This window comes from Electrophorus electricus, chromosome 12, assembly GCF_013358815.1.
Source record: "Electrophorus electricus isolate fEleEle1 chromosome 12, fEleEle1.pri, whole genome shotgun sequence".
NCBI classification, from domain to species: Eukaryota; Metazoa; Chordata; class Actinopteri; order Gymnotiformes; family Gymnotidae; genus Electrophorus; species Electrophorus electricus.
Window position 1 is genome coordinate 194,899 of NC_049546.1, and position 21,817 is coordinate 216,715.

At 46.0% G+C, this 21,817-nt stretch overlaps 3 protein-coding genes across 7 annotated transcripts; 2 read left to right on the forward strand and 1 right to left on the reverse strand.

Moving 5' to 3' along the window:
- Positions 1-695: 695 nt before the first annotated feature.
- Positions 696-13,971, forward strand: adat1 (adenosine deaminase tRNA specific 1). Of its 5 annotated transcripts, none has more exons than XM_026996530.2 (9): positions 696-1,060; positions 1,142-1,210; positions 8,673-8,727; positions 10,039-10,169; positions 10,325-10,892; positions 11,805-11,950; positions 12,558-12,657; positions 12,828-12,914; positions 13,639-13,971. In XM_026996530.2, the coding sequence occupies exons 1-9, from the start codon at positions 922-924 to the stop codon at positions 13,787-13,789; spliced, it is 1,446 nt and encodes a 481-aa protein (XP_026852331.2). In that variant the 5' UTR covers positions 696-921; the 3' UTR covers positions 13,790-13,971. The 5 variants fall into 5 exon arrangements, with proteins under 5 accessions (XP_026852331.2, XP_035388086.1, XP_035388088.1 ...); XM_035532193.1 differs by having other exon boundaries at positions 1,147-1,210; XM_035532195.1 differs by lacking the exon at positions 8,673-8,727.
- A 137-nt stretch (positions 13,972-14,108) lies between these two features.
- gabarapl2 (GABA(A) receptor-associated protein like 2) lies at positions 14,109-16,364 on the reverse strand. The gene is made up of 4 exons (XM_026996531.2): positions 16,141-16,364; positions 15,054-15,109; positions 14,378-14,550; positions 14,109-14,273 (listed from the first exon to the last, which is right to left on the reverse strand). The coding sequence occupies exons 1-4, from the start codon at positions 16,172-16,174 to the stop codon at positions 14,183-14,185; spliced, it is 354 nt and encodes a 117-aa protein (XP_026852332.1). The 5' UTR covers positions 16,175-16,364; the 3' UTR covers positions 14,109-14,182.
- Positions 16,365-16,902: 538 nt separating this feature from the next.
- Positions 16,903-21,461, forward strand: tmem231 (transmembrane protein 231). Its single transcript, XM_026996524.2, has 7 exons — positions 16,903-17,420; positions 17,510-17,676; positions 17,818-17,946; positions 18,060-18,203; positions 19,155-19,236; positions 19,457-19,562; positions 20,107-21,461. The coding sequence occupies exons 1-7, from the start codon at positions 17,282-17,284 to the stop codon at positions 20,267-20,269; spliced, it is 930 nt and encodes a 309-aa protein (XP_026852325.2). The 5' UTR covers positions 16,903-17,281; the 3' UTR covers positions 20,270-21,461.
- The last annotated feature ends 356 nt before the right edge of the window (positions 21,462-21,817 follow it).

A 21,817-nucleotide genomic window follows, 5' to 3' on the forward strand; every position in this document is an offset into this window, starting at 1 on the left:
TATACCCTCGTCGCATGGTAATTATTGCAGGATTTATTTTTCTCCCTGTTCCTCAGTGTCCAGCAGGAGTCAAGTGCATTTGAAACAGTCTGTATCCATGCAGGAGTACTGAGTCATGCTCACACATGTTCAGCCTTCAGTAGTTAAAGGTGTGTGTTCTGGGTGGTGCTGGGACACCTTACCTCACTGTTGAAAGCCTCCTGGAGGAATTGCGTGCTTAATTCAGTGAAACACAGATGAAGGGAGGACCTGACCTGATGACCTCTGAGAAGAGCTCAGGTTGTGGTGTTAGGTGTAGAGTGAGTAGGCAGAGCCCTGTGTGACGCTCTAATGATGTGACACAGGATATTTCACATCCTGTCTTAGAATTACAACTGCGATCATGGACTGTGTAGGTCGCCGCTCAGTGTTGGATGACATGTAAAGGTTGTTTCATTTTAGAATTTAAAAAAAGCTGGAGCAAATTTAATATGGACATTTAATGCTATGGAAAATGTTGGTAAGAAAATAAACCCCTTTTAAACCATAATATATTTAAATTTGTAATATTATTGAACAAGATTTAACAAACACATTATTCAACAAGACAGCTCTTTCAATGTCATTCTTGTGACTTTTTTGGGCACTGTGCAAACGTTTACTTTGAGATGTGTAAAGACTCTTAAGTTGAAATTTCAATCACGGAAGTCGAACTTTGAGAACTAAGCCAAACATCCCCAATGCTGAGATCTCCGGTTTACATTTAAGATCGTAGCGGCTCAGACTGAGAAGACGGAACCTCCAGCTCCATAGCGCGAGGTCACAGCAAGACTTTAGCACGTGTTGGTGTATTAGGACGCAGCCCACGCGGCGAGCTCGCTCACAACAGCTGCGAGCGCATTTTCATCTTCATTTAATCGAGCCTCATGAGTCAGTAGCAGCATGTGGACCGCAGATGAAGTCGCTCATCTATGTTACGAGCGCTTCCGCGAGCTGCCCAGGCGCGGGAAGCCGGACGCCGGGCGCGAGTGGACGCAGCTGGCCGCCGTGGTCCAGATCTCAGCCCGCGCGGGAGGGACAGGTGGGGCACATGGCGTGTTCAGAAACGCTCAGTGAATTCTGTTGTATTGCACCTGAAGGCTGTAATCACTCTCGCTTTTAGTTCAGAAGGACGTTGTAGCCCTGGGGACAGGCACCAAGTGCATCGGGCGTTCCGCTATGAGTCCCAGAGGTAAATATATCTTACACACACACAGAGGTTAAAGCACTACACACACACACAGAGGTTAAAGCACTACACACACACAGAGGTTAAAGCACTACACACACACAGAGGTTAAAGCACTACACACACACAGAGGTTAAAGCACTACACACACACAGAGGTTAAAGCACTACACACACACAGAGGTTAAAGCACTACACACACACAGAGGTTAAAGCACTACACACACACAGAGGTTAAAGCACTACACACACACAGAGGTTAAAGCACTACACACACACAGAGGTTAAAGCACTACACACACACAGAGGTTAAAGCACTACACACACACAGAGGTTAAAGCACTACACACACACAGAGGTTAAAGCACTACACACACACAGAGGTTAAAGCACTACACACACACAGAGGTTAAAGCACTACACACACACAGAGGTTAAAGCACTACACACACACAGAGGTTAAAGCACTACACACACACAGAGGTTAAAGCACTACACACACACAGAGGTTAAAGCACTACACACACACACAGAGGTTAAAGCACTACACACACACACACACAGAGGTTAAAGCACTACACACACACACACACAGAGGTTAAAGCACCACACACACACACACAGAGGTTAAAGCACCACACACACACACACAGAGGTTAAAGCACCACACACACACACACAGAGGTTAAAGCACCACACACACACACACAGAGGTTAAAGCACCACACACACACACACAGAGGTTAAAGCACCACACACACACACACAGAGGTTAAAGCACCACACACACACACACAGAGGTTAAAGCACCACACACACACACACAGAGGTTAAAGCACCACACACACACACACAGAGGTTAAAGCACCACACACACACACACAGAGGTTAAAGCACCACACACACACACACAGAGGTTAAAGCACCACACACACACACACAGAGGTTAAAGCACCACACACACACACACAGAGGTTAAAGCACCACACACACACACAGAGGTTAAAGCACCACACACACACACACAGAGGTTAAAGCACCACACACACACACACAGAGGTTAAAGCACCACACACACACACACAGAGGTTAAAGCACCACACACACACACACAGAGGTTAAAGCACCACACACACACACACAGAGGTTAAAGCACCACACACACACACACAGAGGTTAAAGCACCACACACACACACACAGAGGTTAAAGCACCACACACACACACACAGAGGTTAAAGCACCACACACACACACACACAGAGGTTAAAGCACCACACACACACACACACAGAGGTTAAAGCACCACACACACACACACACAGAGGTTAAAGCACCACACACACACACACACAGAGGTTAAAGCACCACACACACACACACACAGAGGTTAAAGCACCACACACACACACACACAGAGGTTAAAGCACCACACACACACACACACAGAGGTTAAAGCACCACACACACACACACACAGAGGTTAAAGCACCACACACACACACACACAGAGGTTAAAGCACCACACACACACACACACAGAGGTTAAAGCACCACACACACACACACAGAGGTTAAAGCACCACACACACACACACAGAGGTTAAAGCACCACACACACACACACAGAGGTTAAAGCACCACACACACACACACACAGAGGTTAAAGCACCACACACACACACACACAGAGGTTAAAGCACCACACACACACACAGAGGTTAAAGCACCACACACACACACACAGAGGTTAAAGCACCACACACACACACACAGAGGTTAAAGCACCACACACACACACACAGAGGTTAAAGCACCACACACACACACACAGAGGTTAAAGCACCACACACACACACACAGAGGTTAAAGCACCACACACACACACACAGAGGTTAAAGCACCACACACACACACACAGAGGTTAAAGCACCACACACACACACACACAGAGGTTAAAGCACAACACACACACACACACAGAGGTTAAAGCACCACACACACACACACAGAAGTTAAAGCACCACACACACACACACAGAGGTTAAAGCACCACACACACACACACAGAGGTTAAAGCACCACACACACACACACAGAGGTTAAAGCACCACACACACACACACACAGAGGTTAAAGCACCACACACACACACACACAGAGGTTAAAGCACCACACACACACACACAGAGGTTAAAGCACCACACACACACACACACAGAGGTTAAAGCACCACACACACACACACACAGAGGTTAAAGCACCACACACACAGAGGTTAAAGCACCACACACACAGAGGTTAAAGCACCACACACACAGAGGTTAAAGCACCACACACACAGAGGTTAAAGCACCACACACACAGAGGTTAAAGCACCACACACACAGAGGTTAAAGCACCACACACACAGAGGTTAAAGCACCACACACACAGAGGTTAAAGCACCACACACACAGAGGTTAAAGCACCACACACACAGAGGTTAAAGCACCACACACACACACACACACAGAGGTTAAAGCACCACACACACACACACACACACAGAGGTTAAAGCACCACACACACACACACACACACACAGAGGTTAAAGCACCACACACACACACACACACACACAGAGGTTAAAGCACCACACACACACACACACACACACACAGAGGTTAAAGCACCACACACACACACACACACACACACAGAGGTTAAAGCACCACACACACACACACACACACACAGAGGTTAAAGCACCACACACACACACACACACACACAGAGGTTAAAGCACCACACACACACACACAGAGGTTAAAGCACCACACACACACACACACACACACAGAGGTTAAAGCACCACACACACACACACACACACACAGAGGTTAAAGCACCACACACACACACACACACACACAGAGGTTAAAGCACCACACACACACACACACACACACACAGAGGTTAAAGCACCACACACACACACACACACACACAGAGGTTAAAGCACCACACACACACACACACACACACAGAGGTTAAAGCACCACACACACACACACACACACACAGAGTTTAAAGCACCACACACACACACACACACACACAGAGGTTAAAGCACCACACACACACACACACACACACAGAGGTTAAAGCACCACACACACACACACACACACACAGAGGTTAAAGCACCACACACACACACACACACACACAGAGGTTAAAGCACCACACACACACACACACACACACACAGAGGTTAAAGCACCACACACACACACACACACACACAGAGGTTAAAGCACCACACACACACACACACACACACAGAGGTTAAAGCACCACACACACACACACACACACACAGAGGTTAAAGCACCACACACACACACACACACACACAGAGTTTATAGCACCACACACACACACACACACACACAGAGGTTAAAGCACCACACACACACACACACACACACAGAGGTTAAAGCACCACACACACACACACACACACACAGAGGTTAAAGCACCACACACACACACACACACACACAGAGGTTAAAGCACCACACACACACACACACACACACAGAGGTTAAAGCACCACACACACACACACACACACACAGAGGTTAAAGCACCACACACACACACACACACACACAGAGGTTAAAGCACCACACACACACACACACACACACAGAGGTTAAAGCACCACACACACACACACACACACAGAGGTTAAAGCACCACACACACACACACACACACACAGAGGTTAAAGCACCACACACACACACACACACACACAGAGGTTAAAGCACCACACACACACACACACACACAGAGGTTAAAGCACCACACACACACACACACACACAGAGGTTAAAGCACCACACACACACACACACACACACAGAGGTTAAAGCACCACACACACACACACACACACAGAGGTTAAAGCACCACACACACACACACACAGAGGTTAAAGCACCACACACACACACACAGAGGTTAAAGCACCACACACACACACACACACACAGAGGTTAAAGCACCACACACACACACACAGAGGTTAAAGCACCACACACACACACACACACACACAGAGGTTAAAGCACCACACACACACACACACACACACAGAGGTTAAAGCACCACACACACACACACAGAGGTTAAAGCACCACACACACACACACACACACACAGAGGTTAAAGCACACACACACACACACACACACACAGAGGTTAAAGCACCACACACACACACACACACACAGAGGTTAAAGCACCACACACACACACACACACACAGAGGTTAAAGCACCACACACACACACACACACACACAGAGGTTAAAGCACCACACACACACACACACACACAGAGGTTAAAGCACCACACACACACACACACACACACAGAGGTTAAAGCACCACACACACACACACACACACAGAGGTTAAAGCACCACACACACACACACAGAGGTTAAAGCACCACACACACACACACACACACAGAGGTTAAAGCACCACACACACACACACAGAGGTTAAAGCACCACACACACACACACAGAGGTTAAAGCACCACACACACACACACAGAGGTTAAAGCACCACACACACACACACAGAGGTTAAAGCACCACACACACACACACACACACAGAGGTTAAAGCACCACACACACACACACACACAGAGGTTAAAGCACCACACACACACACAGAGGTTAAAGCACCACACACACACACACACACAGAGGTTAAAGCACCACACACACACACACACACAGAGGTTAAAGCACCACACACACACACACACACAGAGGTTAAAGCACCACACACACACACACACACAGAGGTTAAAGCACCACACACACACACACACACAGAGGTTAAAGCACCACACACACACACACACACAGAGGTTAAAGCACCACACACACACACACACACACACAGAGGTTAAAGCACCACACACACACACACAGAGGTTAAAGCACCACACACACACACACACACACACAGAGGTTAAAGCACCACACACACACACACACACACACAGAGGTTAAAGCACCACACACACACACACACACACAGAGGTTAAAGCACCACACACACACACACACACACAGAGGTTAAAGCACCACACACACACACACACACACAGAGGTTAAAGCACCACACACACACACACACACACACAGAGGTTAAAGCACCACACACACACACACACACACAGAGGTTTAAAGCACCACACACACACACACACACACAGAGGTTAAAGCACCACACACACACACACACACACAGAGGTTAAAGCACCACACACACACACACACACACAGAGGTTAAAGCACCACACACACACACACAGAGGTTAAAGCACCACACACACACACACACACACAGAGGTTAAAGCACCACACACACACACACAGAGGTTAAAGCACCACACACACACACACAGAGGTTAAAGCACCACACACACACACACAGAGGTTAAAGCACCACACACACACACACACACACAGAGGTTAAAGCACCACACACACACACACACAGAGGTTAAAGCACCACACACACACACACACACAGAGGTTAAAGCACCACACACACACACACACACAGAGGTTAAAGCACCACACACACACACACACACAGAGGTTAAAGCACCACACACACACACACACACAGAGGTTAAAGCACCACACACACACACACACACAGAGGTTAAAGCACCACACACACACACACACACAGAGGTTAAAGCACCACACACACACACACACACAGAGGTTAAAGCACCACACACACACACACACACAGAGGTTAAAGCACCACACACACACACACACACAGAGGTTAAAGCACCACACACACACACACACACAGAGGTTAAAGCACCACACACACACACACACACAGAGGTTAAAGCACCACACACACACACACACACAGAGGTTAAAGCACCACACACACACACACACACAGAGGTTAAAGCACCACACACACACACACACACACAGAGGTTAAAGCACCACACACACACACACACACACAGAGGTTAAAGCACCACACACACACACACACACACAGAGGTTAAAGCACCACACACACACACACACACACACACACAGAGGTTAAAGCACCACACACACACACACACACACACACAGAGGTTAAAGCACCACACACACACACACACACACACACAGAGGTTAAAGCACCACACACACACACACACACAGAGGTTAAAGCACCACACACACACACACACACACAGAGGTTAAAGCACCACACACACACACACACACACACACAGAGGTTAAAGCACCACACACACACACACACACACACACAGAGGTTAAAGCACCACACACACACACACACACACACACACACACACACACACACACACACACACAGAGGTTAAAGCACCACACACACACACACACACACACACAGAGGTTAAAGCACCACACACACACACACACACAGAGGTTAAAGCACCACACACACAGAGGTTAAAGCACCACACACACAGAGGTTAAAGCACCACACACACAGAGGTTAAAGCACCACACACACAGAGGTTAAAGCACCACACACACAGAGGTTAAAGCACCACACACACAGAGGTTAAAGCACCACACACACAGAGGTTAAAGCACCACACACACAGAGGTTAAAGCACCACACACACAGAGGTTAAAGCACCACACACACAGAGGTTAAAGCACCACACACACAGAGGTTAAAGCACCACACACACAGAGGTTAAAGCACCACACACACAGAGGTTAAAGCACCACACACACAGAGGTTAAAGCACCACACACACAGAGGTTAAAGCACCACACACACAGAGGTTAAAGCACCACACACACAGAGGTTAAAGCACCACACACACAGAGGTTAAAGCACCACACACACAGAGGTTAAAGCACCACACACACAGAGGTTAAAGCACCACACACACAGAGGTTAAAGCACCACACACACAGAGGTTAAAGCACCACACACACAGAGGTTAAAGCACCACACACACAGAGGTTAAAGCACCACACACACAGAGGTTAAAGCACCACACACACAGAGGTTAAAGCACCACACACACAGAGGTTAAAGCACCACACACACAGAGGTTAAAGCACCACACACACAGAGGTTAAAGCACCACACACACAGAGGTTAAAGCACCACACACACAGAGGTTAAAGCACCACACACACAGAGGTTAAAGCACCACACACACAGAGGTTAAAGCACCACACACACAGAGGTTAAAGCACCACACACACAGAGGTTAAAGCACCACGCACGCACACAGAGGTTAAAGCACTGGACATGCTGATGACGTTCCAGCTGTAGTTGTACAGATGTGCTTTAACCAGTCTAGTATTATGTACTATGAACTGCTATTGTGAAGGATGTCAGCAGAAATCTCCCTACAGGGGACGTTCTGAATGACAGCCACGCGGAAGTTATAGCCAGGCGGAGCTGCGTGAGGTGAGAGGATGTCCCGTCGTGTGTGTTCATTTATGTGTGACTTTTACAAATACCAGCTCGACCACTGCATTCTCTGTGTTTTGCATAATCTCAAATCCAGATTGTCCACATGTTGCCTGTGTTTACCTAGTTGTGTTTGTGTAAAGGTGTGGGTTTGTAGTCAGATGCCTTAGGGTTGTGAATACTTTTGGGTGTGTTTGTCACCCATCTTAAAACGAGATGAAGAACTACCACAAAATCAGGTTTGTCATTTCATCTTGATGCAAAATAGGTTTATTCCCCATGTGTTTATTCACATACTCACCATTTTATTACGTCTATGTTCTCATGAATGGACTGCTACTCTAAATACACACACAGACTCACCACTCACACTGGGGATATGATAGACATCATTCGCACTGTACAGACCTTCCTGTAATTGCAAACACAGACCTGCTCAGGGGCTTTAGCTGGAGTCAGACTTTAAAATGGTGACGACGCCTCATGGACATTTTAGTTTTGATGCAACACTTCCAGCATCTCAGAAGCTGCTGATCTCAGAACAAACTAAAATATTTCCCCAAAGATACAGTCTGGAGAGGTCAGAGGTCAAAGGTCTGATTCATTCAGGCTAATGGAAAGGTCATCTGTTCCCCAGGCGGGTCTCTGGAAGGCAGGGATACCACGCATACCTTCATTACCATGGAGATCAGCAGTGAAAGGTCAGACTTGGTTACCGTGGAGCTCAGCAGTGGAAGGTCAGACTTGGTTACCGTGGAGCTCAGCAGTGGAAGGTCAGACTTGGTTACCGTGGAGCTCAGCAGTGGAAGGTCAGACTTGGTTACCGTGGAGCTCAGCAGTGGAAGGTCAGACTTGGTTACCGTGGAGCTCAGCAGTGGAAGGTCAGACTTGGTTACCGTGGAGCTCAGCAGTGGAAGGTCAGACTTGGTTACCGTGGAGCTCAGCAGTGGAAGGTCAGACCTGGTTACCGTGGAGCTCAGCAGTGGAAGGTCAGACTTGCAGTGCTATCTCATAGACTAGTAATAAAGGTCTGTGTGTTCTGGGAGTCTGGCACGTGGCTGTGACTTGTTCATGCTAAATGGCGCAAATCCAGTAGTTCCAGTGGTACAGGCCAACGCGGCAGAGATGGAGGTCATTCTGATGACATTTTTCCTGTTTCCAACTCATCAACTTTAAGAACTGACTGTTCCCTTGCTGACTTATATATGTTAATAATAATATCCCAGTCCTTATGTATCAAAGAATTAATACATTTTTCAAACAGACTTCTTTACAAGCTCGGGTGTGTGTGCGCATGTGTGTGTGCAGGTATCTGATGGACCAGCTGGCTCTAGCACTGCGAGGAGGTGGCAGTAGTGTCTTCTGTCCTGGCGATCAGAAGGGGAAGTGGAGGCTTCAGCCTGGAGTCACATTTCTGTTCTTCAGCAGTCACACACCCTGTGTGTTCCACAGTACACACACAATACCCACACACCTCACATGGCGCTTAGACTTACAGACTGTACACAGCTTCACACGTACAGGACGCTTTGTGTGTCCTCGTCCATGCCACACGACTCTGGGTGATGGTGCCTCTCTTCACACACTCCTCCAGGTGGAGACGCCTCCATCATCCCCATGACTGACAGCCAGGCACAGCCCTGCCCCCCAGTGATGGTGGAGGACAGCTGCCCTGAGAACAGTCAGGTTTCAGAGAGAGGACATGTGAGACAGCGTGCAGAGAGTGCACTAACAACAGAACGCAAGCGTCTCAAAGTTGGAGTGGAGTCCCCTCAACCTGGAGAACAGTGCCCCCTGGGGGCCGAGTGTGAGGCTACAGAAGAGAAATCCAGTGAAGACGTGGGAAGCAGACTGCCAGCATGCATCTGGGGTGAGCAGCTGCCTGACCTCCACCGTACTGGGGCCAAGTGTGTGGCAGGAGGCCCCGAAGACCCCCTGCGGCCCGGGCTTGGATACCACAGAGTGGGGATTCTGCGTGTGAAGCCTGGCCGTGGAGAGCCCACGCTGTCTCTCTCTTGCAGCGACAAACTGGCCCGCTGGACTGTGCTCGGCTTCCAGGGGGCGCTACTTTCCCACTTCCTACAGGATGGTGTCTACTTCAGAGCTGTGGTGGTGGGGAAGTGTCCATACAGCCAGCAGGCCATGGAGAGAGCACTGAGCAGGTGACGCACCCTGCTGCACATGCTCAGTTCAGCCAAACACCCTGTACACGCTCAGTTCAGCAATTTAGTACAAAAGCTCAAATTGTTCTCTTCACATTTCCAGTTGTTTTTCCAGTGTGCAAACCATTTAGGGAACTGCAGAAGTAACCAGTCCTCCAAGTCCAGCACACCTGATCCAGCTAATCCAGCCAATAGAAAGAACACTTCTGAAAACAGTTCTGAGATGGCCCAGGTGTTTGGGATCAGTTGGATCAGTTCTCTGTAGGGTAGTAGATCAGAACAAGGGTTTCTGACCACTGGACTGAACGCAGGTTGAGTCTGCACAAACTGCAAATTAACATAATGGAAACTCCTGTATATGGAGATATATATTTCCATGCTTATATATGGAGATATATATTTCTGTGCAAACAAGCTAATCAGACAGAAAGATAACTCGTCCAGTTTAAATATTTAAAGATATGTACTTTAGAGTTCGAAAATATTGAACTGTGTTGTATTAAACATGACCAAACAGGAACTTTCAGTAAGAGTTAAAAGCAAACATGTTTTAAGTTTAACTCAAATACTAATAAGCCCTCACAGTAAACACATGCAGCCGACGTTGACATGAGTTATTACAATGTTTGAGTAAAGACCACACCTAAAACATCTCCTACCTAAAGACACACTAACACATGCTGACTAGTACTATTCCACCTGACACCTTGAGTATGTGAGTCTGTACATTAATGTTTATATATATTTACACAAACTGATTGTTCCCCATCAAATGCTGAAAGTTCTTTCAGACGACCAGATGATTGTCTTGGTACTCCCTCAGCAGAGCCGGAGTGTAAACGTGGAGACGTGCTCATTAAATGCGGCCTGCTACGAACAATTCCCTGCGTTTGTCTTCCTTGCTTTGGCCAGATGTGCACATGTGAGGGGTCTCCCAGCAGGGTTCTCCCCACAGCCTCCAGAGCTGCACCAGTCCACCCTGGAGTTCCTGCACAGTCGCCCACACACACAGCAGTCCCACAGTTCCTCTCAGGCCAGGATAGTGCCGTGTGGAGCAGGTGAGTGATGCCAGGTGTGTGGTTAACCTCGGTCTGTCTCTGTGTGGGTTGCTCGTCTTATGGATGGATTCTTTGTTTGGGCAGTCACATTTATTCTTTAGTGTTTTATTTAACAAAAATCTGGAAAATGTCCCTGCTGTGGTGCACGTTTCATCTTCAGAGTACCTTAGCTTTGTTTAGAGTAGTTAACGAGGCCCAGCTTTATAGAAACATAACACACTGGACAGACACACTGTTATATTAGACCCATACCCAAATTAGTAGAGTTCTCTGAGGTCCTAAGGTGAAAGGTCATTGCGTCTGGTGATTAACCAACTACAGCCCACAAGCAGCCTGGAAGAAGGTGCGTTCACTGGCCCTGCGGGGTTCTGAGTGCAGGTGTCAGCTGCCCGTTACAACAGAGACGCTGAGTGCCGTCTGAGGGGTCAGGTTACAGACTGGGGTCCTTCACACTTTCAAACAAATATAAACTAGCAGTTTAATCTCAGTTCAGCACCCAGCCAGTGAGGAGTGTCTATTAGAGAAAGGACATGCCTCACTGAGGGCATGTCCAGTGGTGGGCGGCGGCCTTGGTCCAGCTGCTCTGATGTGTTCCTGTGTGTTTCAGCTATAAGCTGGTGTGATGTCTCCACTCAGCCTCTAGATGTCACTGCTAACGGCTACAAGCAAGGAGTGACCAGAAAAGCACGGGGGACAGTCCAGGCCCGGTCAGTAACCTACACACACACACACTCTCGTCCACACACCTCTACACACCCCCTCCCTACTTTTGCATTCTTACCCATAGTTCTCAGTGTGCACACCCACATGTCCATATTTTTCCTCTATTAAATTCTGCCACTGTATTTGTTTATTACCAATATAATTCTTTGTGTAGCTCCTCCATTAGCAAGGTGGAGCTCTTTCATTCGTTCCTGAACCTGATGTCTGTAACTGATGCCTCTCAGCTGCCGGAGTCCCTCAGGTGAGCCCAATCCTGGATTTCTCTCGCTGGACAAACCATGACAACATACGACTCACATGTCTGGTGCATGTTATCACACAGGAAAAACTGCTGCTTTATTTGGTCATTTCTGGCTATTGCTGTCTGTATGTGTGTCTCCATCTGCTTAATAGAATATCTCTTTCTCAAGTGTGGATTGTTTCCGCTATGGGGAACAGTGTGTCCATTCTTCTACAGTTGTCCCATCACCTGATCCTACCATGTCCGCTCCTCTTCCAGAGCTCAGCTACTGAACACACACACACCCTCACTCTCTAACAGCACTCATACATGCTCATTCATACAGCCTGCAGGTTAGGACAGGCAAAAAGATAGCTCCCCGTCCTGAGTGATGTAGGTATGGTGAGACAGCAGGTACAGTGTGATGTAGGTAGACTGTGTGAATTATCTGATTGTCCAGACAGGTGAGGTGGTGTGCAGACTGACTGCTCAAACTGTACATTAATATTACAGCCTTTGTATGTTCAAGGACTGTGTAACACATGGGTGTGCCTACAAGTTCTCTGTATATTCAGCAGTGACATTTCCACAGGGATGAGACGGTGTCTGGGGTGCAGACATGCAGGTCATCTGTGCATTTTAGAATATCCTCAGAGCTTAGTCCAGATGTAGAACATTATGCTACATTCTCCAACATCCCCACCTTGTGCACTCTGACATGTCCTTCTGTGTGTGTGTGTTGCAGGGGGAAGCAGCTCAGCTCGTACTGGGACTATAAACAGGCGGCAGAAGAATACCAGCAAGCCTGGGCCCTGCTGCGTGCTCAGGCCTTTGAACTGTGGCCCAGAAGCCCCCGGCAGATGCTCCAGTTCAGCAGAGATGTCTCTCTGGACTAATTCAAGGCTTCCTTTGTTTTATTTTTTTTATTGGTTAGGTCATCCAGCTACCTTACCTTTCAAATATTTTTCTTAAATATTTTTATACAGGGGAAAAAGATAAATTAAAACTTATTACTGTATATTAGTGCTTAAAACAATATTAAGCACATCTAATAATACTGCAATACCATTCACAAAAATATCTTAATGAATTGAACTAATGCTACTATTTAGAGTTTCATAATACAATACAGGTCACACTAGAGGTACAGATATTGTATAATTAATGCAAGGACATTTCATCCACACTTCCAAACACAAGCAGAATTACACTCGTCCAGAAGGAACTAGCTGACATGGGAGTGGGTGGGGTTAACCTTATCCGATGGGCGGAGCTTTGATGCAAAGGCATTAATATCCAAAGGTGTTCTCGCCACTGTAAGCCACATACAGAAAGCCATCCTCGTCTTTCTCTTTTTCATATAGCTGCCCCATGGTCAGACTGAAACACACACACACGGCAGTTAACCCAGTTCACCATATACCTTTAGTTTAATGGTTCTAACATTTTCAACACGACTGAAATACCATGTGATCATGACTCACCTGGACTGAGGGACAGTTTTGTCAACAAAAAGGAAGATGGCTTTCTCTGAGGGCAGCTGGATCCGCTTCCTAATGATCCACATGAACTGGGCCACTGTGATGTCAGAGGGAACCAGGTACTTCCGCTTGTCAATGTCCACGATCTGAGAACCGGACACTTTCTCTACAATAACCTACCCGCACAGGAAGAAGGAAGTAAGACAAGCCACCTACACAAAACAGATCAAACTTTAGCCAGCCCCACTTCAGATTCACCACAGCCACTTTATTGTTTTTGAGACACTGCCCCCAACCAGCTGCTGCTGGAATTAATCTGCAGTGGTGATGAAAGACAGGGCAGGTTCCTCCCAGAAGGAAACCATGCAAGGTTTACTGGCTCTGAGAGTCTTTCAGGTATCAGTTTACTGGTGTAGGCCTTCCAGAGGAGCAGGTTTGTGTCTCAGCTATTTAAAGGCCTTAGAGCACAAGTTTCTTCAACAATCACCTGTCTAAGTATTTTGACTAATTCAGACCACATGCAAAAGCTATTCAAACCCCATTGTTCAAAGCCAAACTTGTCCTTTTTGCATGCAGATCTTGATTCCAACCCTAATCCTACACACCTGCTCCAGGCCTTCAATAGTATCTAAACACTGGGCTCAGGTTCAGATAAAACAGCACTTCCCATCATACTCACAGGGACTCTATCTGGGTACTTGTGGCGGATTTTGGCCGACTCCACGCACCGGTGCTCTGCACAGGAAACAAGAAAACGTGAGCCTTGGCCTAGGAATATTTGTTAGAGGTTGACAGCCATCAAAATGCCATCAGTGCTGAATACCTGCTTCCTCTTTTCAACTCGTCATTATAACTGCAGAGGTGTTATCCCAAAAACAAGACTGCCATGAAAGTGTAGACACTGAATAAAAACATCTGCTCCCTTTTTTGTTTTTGTTCTTAAGGCCAAAACCAACTTTTGTGTGGTATGCTGAAAGGCTATTAGGTTTACTAGTTCTGTAAGTGTTCATAAATCTGTACAAGCACCCAGCTAAGACACTCAAACGCTAAAGCAGACTGTCCCAGTGTCCTGGGCAGGGACTCTGAGCCATAATGAACACTAATGACGAGAAGAATGATGTCTTGCCTAGTATGCAAGAACAGGCAAAGTGCACAAAATATCCCGAGTTTCCAGCTGTTCCAGATAGAATATTTTCCTATTTAACTAGAAGCTGAGGTGTTTGAAGCAAGGGAATACCCCAACATCAACCCCAGGGTTAGTGGGGCCTTAGCTGGCATTTTAAGACCACGTCTTTGGTAGCGAAAGTAAAATGCTGGCGATTAAATAAAACTCGTACGGCGTGGTTCTCCTTAAGGCCGGTACTATCCTGGTCTCACATGTACAGCCTTATGCTTGTAATTTATTCATCTTTACACACTCCAGCTGTTATGTGGTTTTAATTTAGACGGTTATTGTCTGTTCTACAAAACACCTGATATTTTGAAGGATAGATAGAGAGAGAGAGAGAGATAGAAAGAAAGAAAGAAGATGCTGATATGAACCAAGCCCCGGTCGATAGCCGCGTTCCGTGTCACAGGTAAGGCCTGACAACGTAAACATGATGCGACATCAGTCCGGTAACTAACCAGTGCGAGAGCTGATGAAGCTCGTTAATATCAGCCGGGTGAGTTCACGGGTACCGTTAGACAGGTAGCCAGACCTGCGGTAACCACGCAGCCTCGGAGAGCTAGCTTCGTCTGTTTTAGTTAGGAAATTAAAACATTACCCAGGGAATGATCTTCTTTAAACATCCATTTCATTTTTGCAGATTCCGCGCTCCAGTAGCGTAATGCTATTACTGAAAGCTGAATAAAAATGTTGAACGTTATCTCACTAAACAAGAGAACTTACGATTTTACTAAGAACAAGAATGTCAAAAACAAAACGTCAACAATCTAGTTGGCTAACGTTAGCTTAGCCGACTACTGCCCAGATATGGTGACGTAGGTCAGGTCGTACCATTTGTCTGGCGGGGGTCAGGAATGAGCTCTAGTACTTCATCTACATAATGACCACGATGGAGGCCGAGGAGAAACAAACAGTCGTGTATGATCATTTAACATACATGGCCAAATTCAAACTACTTAAAATAAATTAGTACGTACTGTAGAGTATTGTTTATTATACTGATGTTGTTAAACTCTAGCACTTATTGTTTAATTACACTTATCAAGCGATACCTTATGTATTTGTCTTTCTAGTCATCAGCAATGATGCCTGTATTTCTACAGTATTCTAGTTCACTGGTATTTATAACAAATATATATATATATATATATATATATATATATATATATATATATATATATATATATATATATATATATATATATATCTCGTCAGCATAACCGACATGAATGTAGGTAAACACGGTTATACAGATCATATAAAAGAATTTGCGGGATGGGACTTTGGGTTACTATGGTCGAGCATGGCAACGGCGCGGTCATGGTAACGTTGCGACGCCTTGCAAACAGGAAATGAGCAACTCCGCGCGTGAAGCTAAGCTACCCAGCGTCACCCTCCTTTAAATGAAGCTGTTAGCTAACCTAACAGACCCAGGCGGCTCACTGTCGCCAACTCTGTAAATGAGGTAGCTAACCTAGCAGACCAGCTACCTCAACCGTAACACATTCGCTAGCTCTGTAAGTGGAGTAGGGTAGCGACCAGCCTACAACTGCCCATAACAGCGATCAAGACTCGGTGTTAAACAGGCAGTCGGCAGCTAGTTGGCACGCTAGCTGTAGCTAAGTTAGCAGCTGGTTTGTGTGTGTGTGTGTGTGTGTGTGTGTGTGTGTGTGTGTGTATGTATACTAAGCTACTCAAAGCCAGGCTCAGCTGTAGTAGGTTGGTGAAGTGTCGTAGTGATGGCCTTCTACGAGGTCTATTCTCATCCGGCTTTGATAAGGTATAAAACCAGCTTCTGTACACGAGCCACATTGTTTGTTGTGGTGGTTTTTTGTCTGACGTACATTTCCCCGCTGCTCGTGGCTTACAGAAGCCAAGGTAATCTTTTCATCCCTGGGTGTGTGAGGCAATACAGGCCACTAAACGCTTTCTGCGATCATTGTCTTATTTAATGATGTGGTGAACAGGTTTCTGGGTGAAGCGAAGTACGTATGAAGAGCAGCCGGTTGTACGTTTCCAGTACCAAATGTTACTGGTCGGAGCCACTGGGTTAACGGGGGAGTATGTGGCGTGGAGCACCTTTCCGAACTTCAATCGTTTGCTGGAAGGCAATCTTCGCATCCCTGCCGTGTCTGTAAGTACTGCATGTGTGCAAAACGATAGCGCTAGTTTGGCGGATCCGGTGAGAGCTTTTCTGTTACACTCTTCCTTTTATAAACGAATATTAATCGTAGTAACTGATAACTGGCTCATGGTTAACCTGGTCCGCACACAGGTCCAGGAGGAGGACTGGAACCATGATGGGAAGCCTGACCGCTTAATACTTCAACTTGCTATTCCTCTAAAAGCAGGAGAGCAAGTGTACAGCATTCAGCTTCTCCTCATGTTCTCTTATCAGTTGTTTGTATGCAATAGCACGCTCCTCATGCCATGCTTACCTGACATGACACATACCCTGTTTGTGTATTGTAGTTTTTGACTAACACAAACTGTGTGTGCATGTGTGTGTGTGTGTAGAGGATGTCCACTGTGGTGATGCAGACACTTGCTCTGCTGCAGTACTCATCCTCTGTCCCAGGATCGCAGCTCTTTGTCAGTGGAGATTTGAGGCTCCACCAGAGAATTCCACTCCCTCACCGCGGGCTGCACACTTCTTATAACGTGAGTGTGTATAAACACACCATTACACACCTCACTACCTGTATTCCTCTGCACATCTGATCATGTTCAGTTCAGTAATCACTTATAGAAAGCAGGTAGCTCAGACAGACATGAGAAACATGTATTTAAATCTGCAGGGATTGGGGAATGGTCAAAGTCACAAAAATGCCACCCTTCTAACCTGAACTTTCCACAGAAGTTCATTTTTTCATAGCGTGCCATCGTGTTTGGTGGAAAATGAGCCACTGTGTACAGACATCCCTCAGGACACTCCTGACCTTTGGGTTGTGTTTAGGTTCTCAACTAGTCTCATCTTTGACAGTTTCTTGTATTTCTTTCTCTTTAGAGACCACCAGAAATGCATTTAAAATAACATTTATTGGGTGTAAATATAACATTCTTTTGCTCAAAAAAAAAAGCAAAAAAGCACCTGCACTGACAAACAAGTACTTGTATAGGCACAGAAGCCAAACATGAAAATGAGTATACATTTACAATTACCTTTACGACATTTGGCAGACGCTCTTGTCCACAGCAACTTACAAAAGTGCTTTATTTCCTCATAAAATACATCATAGCCAGTACAGTAGGTTAGAGCCCAATATACCAATGAACTAGAATACTGTAGAAATACAGGCATCACTGCTGATGACTAGAAGTATGAACCACATATAAGCTCTATAACAGACAACAATCGGTGCAATAAATAATAAGTACTAGAGTTGGTCAACATAGGAGCAGTCAACGTCAGTGTAATAAACAATACCCTGCAATAAGCACACTGCTCCTGCAGAAATAACAGGGAAATAACAGCAGAAATAGATTAGCATGAACAGCTCAAGAGAGGAAGAGTGACCACCCTGGTTTACCTGTAGCTCCTGGCTAAGAAGACTCCACCTATCCAGCTACTGTATGTGCAGGACTGCTATAAACAGTCATCTCCATGTCCAGGTGTCAGTGGTGGATTCTGCCAGCCCCTTTGCTAGTGCGTACGACCTGGCCAAAATCATCAGAACATATCAAGAGAGAAACTGTAAGCAAAGTTTGTGTTGTGTGTTTGTGTGACTGTGTGTATATAGGTGGATATACATACTGTGTGTGTATGTATAGGTGTGTGTACATGGCTGTGTGTATCCCACTGTGTGTTTTAAGCCTAGAAAACAAGCTTTATCCATTGGGCGCACAGTCCTGTTACTGAGTGTTCCTCAAGTGAGAATGGTGCTGTATTTAACCCCATCTTCACCTCCCCCCAGTGACCACCCACCTCTCCTGTCCAGCTCCAGTGTGGATGGTTGGTCGAGCTGCATATGCTCCCTTTCAGATGAATGTGGAAATCAGGTACCCAGTGGAGACAATCAGATATCCTTTACAGTCCACTGTGGGAGAGACCCCGTGATCAGAAAGTAAAGAACCGTGTGAAAAAAGCCATGTCCACCACATAGTGTTTGCTTATACCATTGCAACTTACCAGCATTTAGGAAAAATGATAAATAAAATCACAATATGGTTCCTATATTTTATATCATTCCACTCCAGTGTAATAAGTAGGCCACTATTATATGATTGTCATGATATTATTTGAAATGATATTAGAGGTGTAAGGTGGAACAGATATCTGGTCGTGGTATTTCTGTCCATGGTACAAGAACCATTATCTTTACTCTGTTACATGTTGTTGGAGGGTGTGTTGAATTTACATTTACAGCATTTAGCTGATACTTTATCCAAAGTGACTTACAATTATGACTGAATACAACTTGAGTAATTGAGGGTCTTGCTCAGGGGCCCAACAGTGGCGACGTGGCAGTGGAGAAACTTGAACTGGCAACCTTCTGATGACTAGTCGAGTACCTTAATCTCTAACCCTTTTGATTTGAGTTTTCTCCTTGACTGAGTGTTCCACTTATATGCCAGGCTTTTGGGAGATGGTCAAGTTTGCCTGGATCCAGTATGTTAGTGTGCTGCTGATCTTCCTGTGGGTTTTTGAGCGGGTTCAAACCTTCGTCTTTCAGAACCATGTCCTGCCCACAGTCGCTGCACCAGTGCTGAAACTCCACCAATCCTGATCTGCTGCACTGTGTGCGTGTGCGTGCGTGCGTGTGCGTGCGTGCGTGTGTGTGCGCGCGTGTGTGTGCGCGCGTGCGTGTGTGAGAGACAGAGGATGTTAATATTTTTGAGGTAGTGTTAGTAATGATTTGATTAGACTGATCCTCTGTTAATGACCAATTTTAATGTGTGTATAGTTTATTGGTTATTGCTGTAATTATATGTCACATGCTGTTTTTTCTGAAGCCTGTAGCTATAAATTGGTGCTGCTCGCCTGGGGGTGGTTTTGTGTTTGTGTTTGTGTTTGGGTGTGGATGTGGGCGTAGCCGGACCAAGCCTGACTCACATTTTCTTAATGTTACTGATCCCAGTAAGTAAAAGTTCTCAGACCATTGGTGGTTTCCTATAGAGTTAATTGGAGGATTGGTAATGAGGAGCTACATTCTGACATGTCAAATCAAAGATTTTAAAACTGTTCTAGCTGTTTTTTGTCAGACTTAACCACGGAGTCCCTCCTGCCCCTTTCGTCCCACACCTTTACATTACTGGTCAGACTTATCCAGAGTGCCTATCCAGCGCTCCTTACACATTTACCAGTGTGGCAATGTGTGCACTTACTGAGTACTATACCTTGGCCGGATTGATGCCTTACCTGTTCTACCAGTTGTGCTCCACCACTGAGTCCATTTGATCCCTTTAATCCCACACCTCCATCCAACCCTCCTTCCAAGCACGAGCTCACTGCTTATCCCACCCTTTTGTGTGCTGTGCTCAAAATAAGTGCCCTGCATGGAGGACCACCTCCTTATCGGGCAAGTGTATTTGTATAGCACTTTTCTACACAGAGGTGTAATTCAAGATGCTTTAAATAAATATAATAGAATGACATTTTAATAAAGTCCGCTCTCTAAATAAGGAAGCCAGCGTGGAGGTTTTAGATGTGCAGTAATGTGCTCTGTTCTCTTTGTCTTGGTTAAAACTCTCAGCAGTGCTCTGAACATGTTATAGCTGTTGAATGGAGAGATCAGTATAGTAGTCAACCCTGCAGAAACCACTGGAGAAGGAAAAATAAACAACTAATACCCAAAAATAACACACAAACCACAATGATTATAGTAGTCGATAGCCCCCCGATTGATTCTTAACTTTAAATGATCATTTAGAGTGTTTTGGAACACTGAACATTGAAGGTGTTCTTTTATTAAAAATTGCTGCCCCCCCCCCCCCCCCTCCAAACCTATATTGCCTAAACAAATTGTAGCCTGACAGATTTGTCAGGCTAAGCAATAGTGTTAGTAGCCAAGCTTTAGTGACCCTGAACCATCAGGGTTAAAGCTTCAACTCACACTTTAAGATGGTCTGTTTTAGGTAATAGAGTTCTTGCAATGTGCAAGAAGGGAAATCTTACAATGTCCATAACATAAATCATGTACACCCATTTTAGCTTTTGTTGCAACTTAGCTAGTAAGAGAGGCTTGAACATGGGTGGACGTGGACATCATAAGCAAGTCTTTAATTCTAGCTATTTTGGTGATGGATTTTATGTGGCTAGTAAAGGTAAGGTCTGC

Coding starts and splice junctions, on each gene's coding strand:
- gabarapl2 (XM_026996531.2), bottom strand. CDS start 16,174: ATGAAATGGATGTTTAAAGAAGATCATTCCCTGG. Junction 15,110..16,140: donor TAAAGAAGATCATTCCCTGG/GTAATGTTTTAA, acceptor TTTCCTGTGCAG/AGCACCGGTGCGTGGAGTCG. Junction 14,551..15,053: donor AGTACCCAGATAGAGTCCCT/GTGAGTATGATG, acceptor CTGTGCGGGTAG/GTTATTGTAGAGAAAGTGTC.
- tmem231 (XM_026996524.2), top strand. CDS start 17,282: ATGGCCTTCTACGAGGTCTATTCTCATCCGGCTTTGATAAGGTATAAA. Junction 17,947..18,059: donor TGTTCTCTTATCAGTTGTTT/GTATGCAATAGC, acceptor GTGTGTGTGTAG/AGGATGTCCACTGTGGTGAT. Junction 18,204..19,154: donor GGCTGCACACTTCTTATAAC/GTGAGTGTGTAT, acceptor CTCCATGTCCAG/GTGTCAGTGGTGGATTCTGC.
- adat1 (XM_026996530.2), top strand. CDS start 922: ATGTGGACCGCAGATGAAGTCGCTCATCTATGTTACGAGCGCTTCCGC. Junction 1,211..8,672: donor TTCCGCTATGAGTCCCAGAG/GTAAATATATCT, acceptor ATCTCCCTACAG/GGGACGTTCTGAATGACAGC. Junction 12,915..13,638: donor CAGCTGCCGGAGTCCCTCAG/GTGAGCCCAATC, acceptor TGTGTGTTGCAG/GGGGAAGCAGCTCAGCTCGT.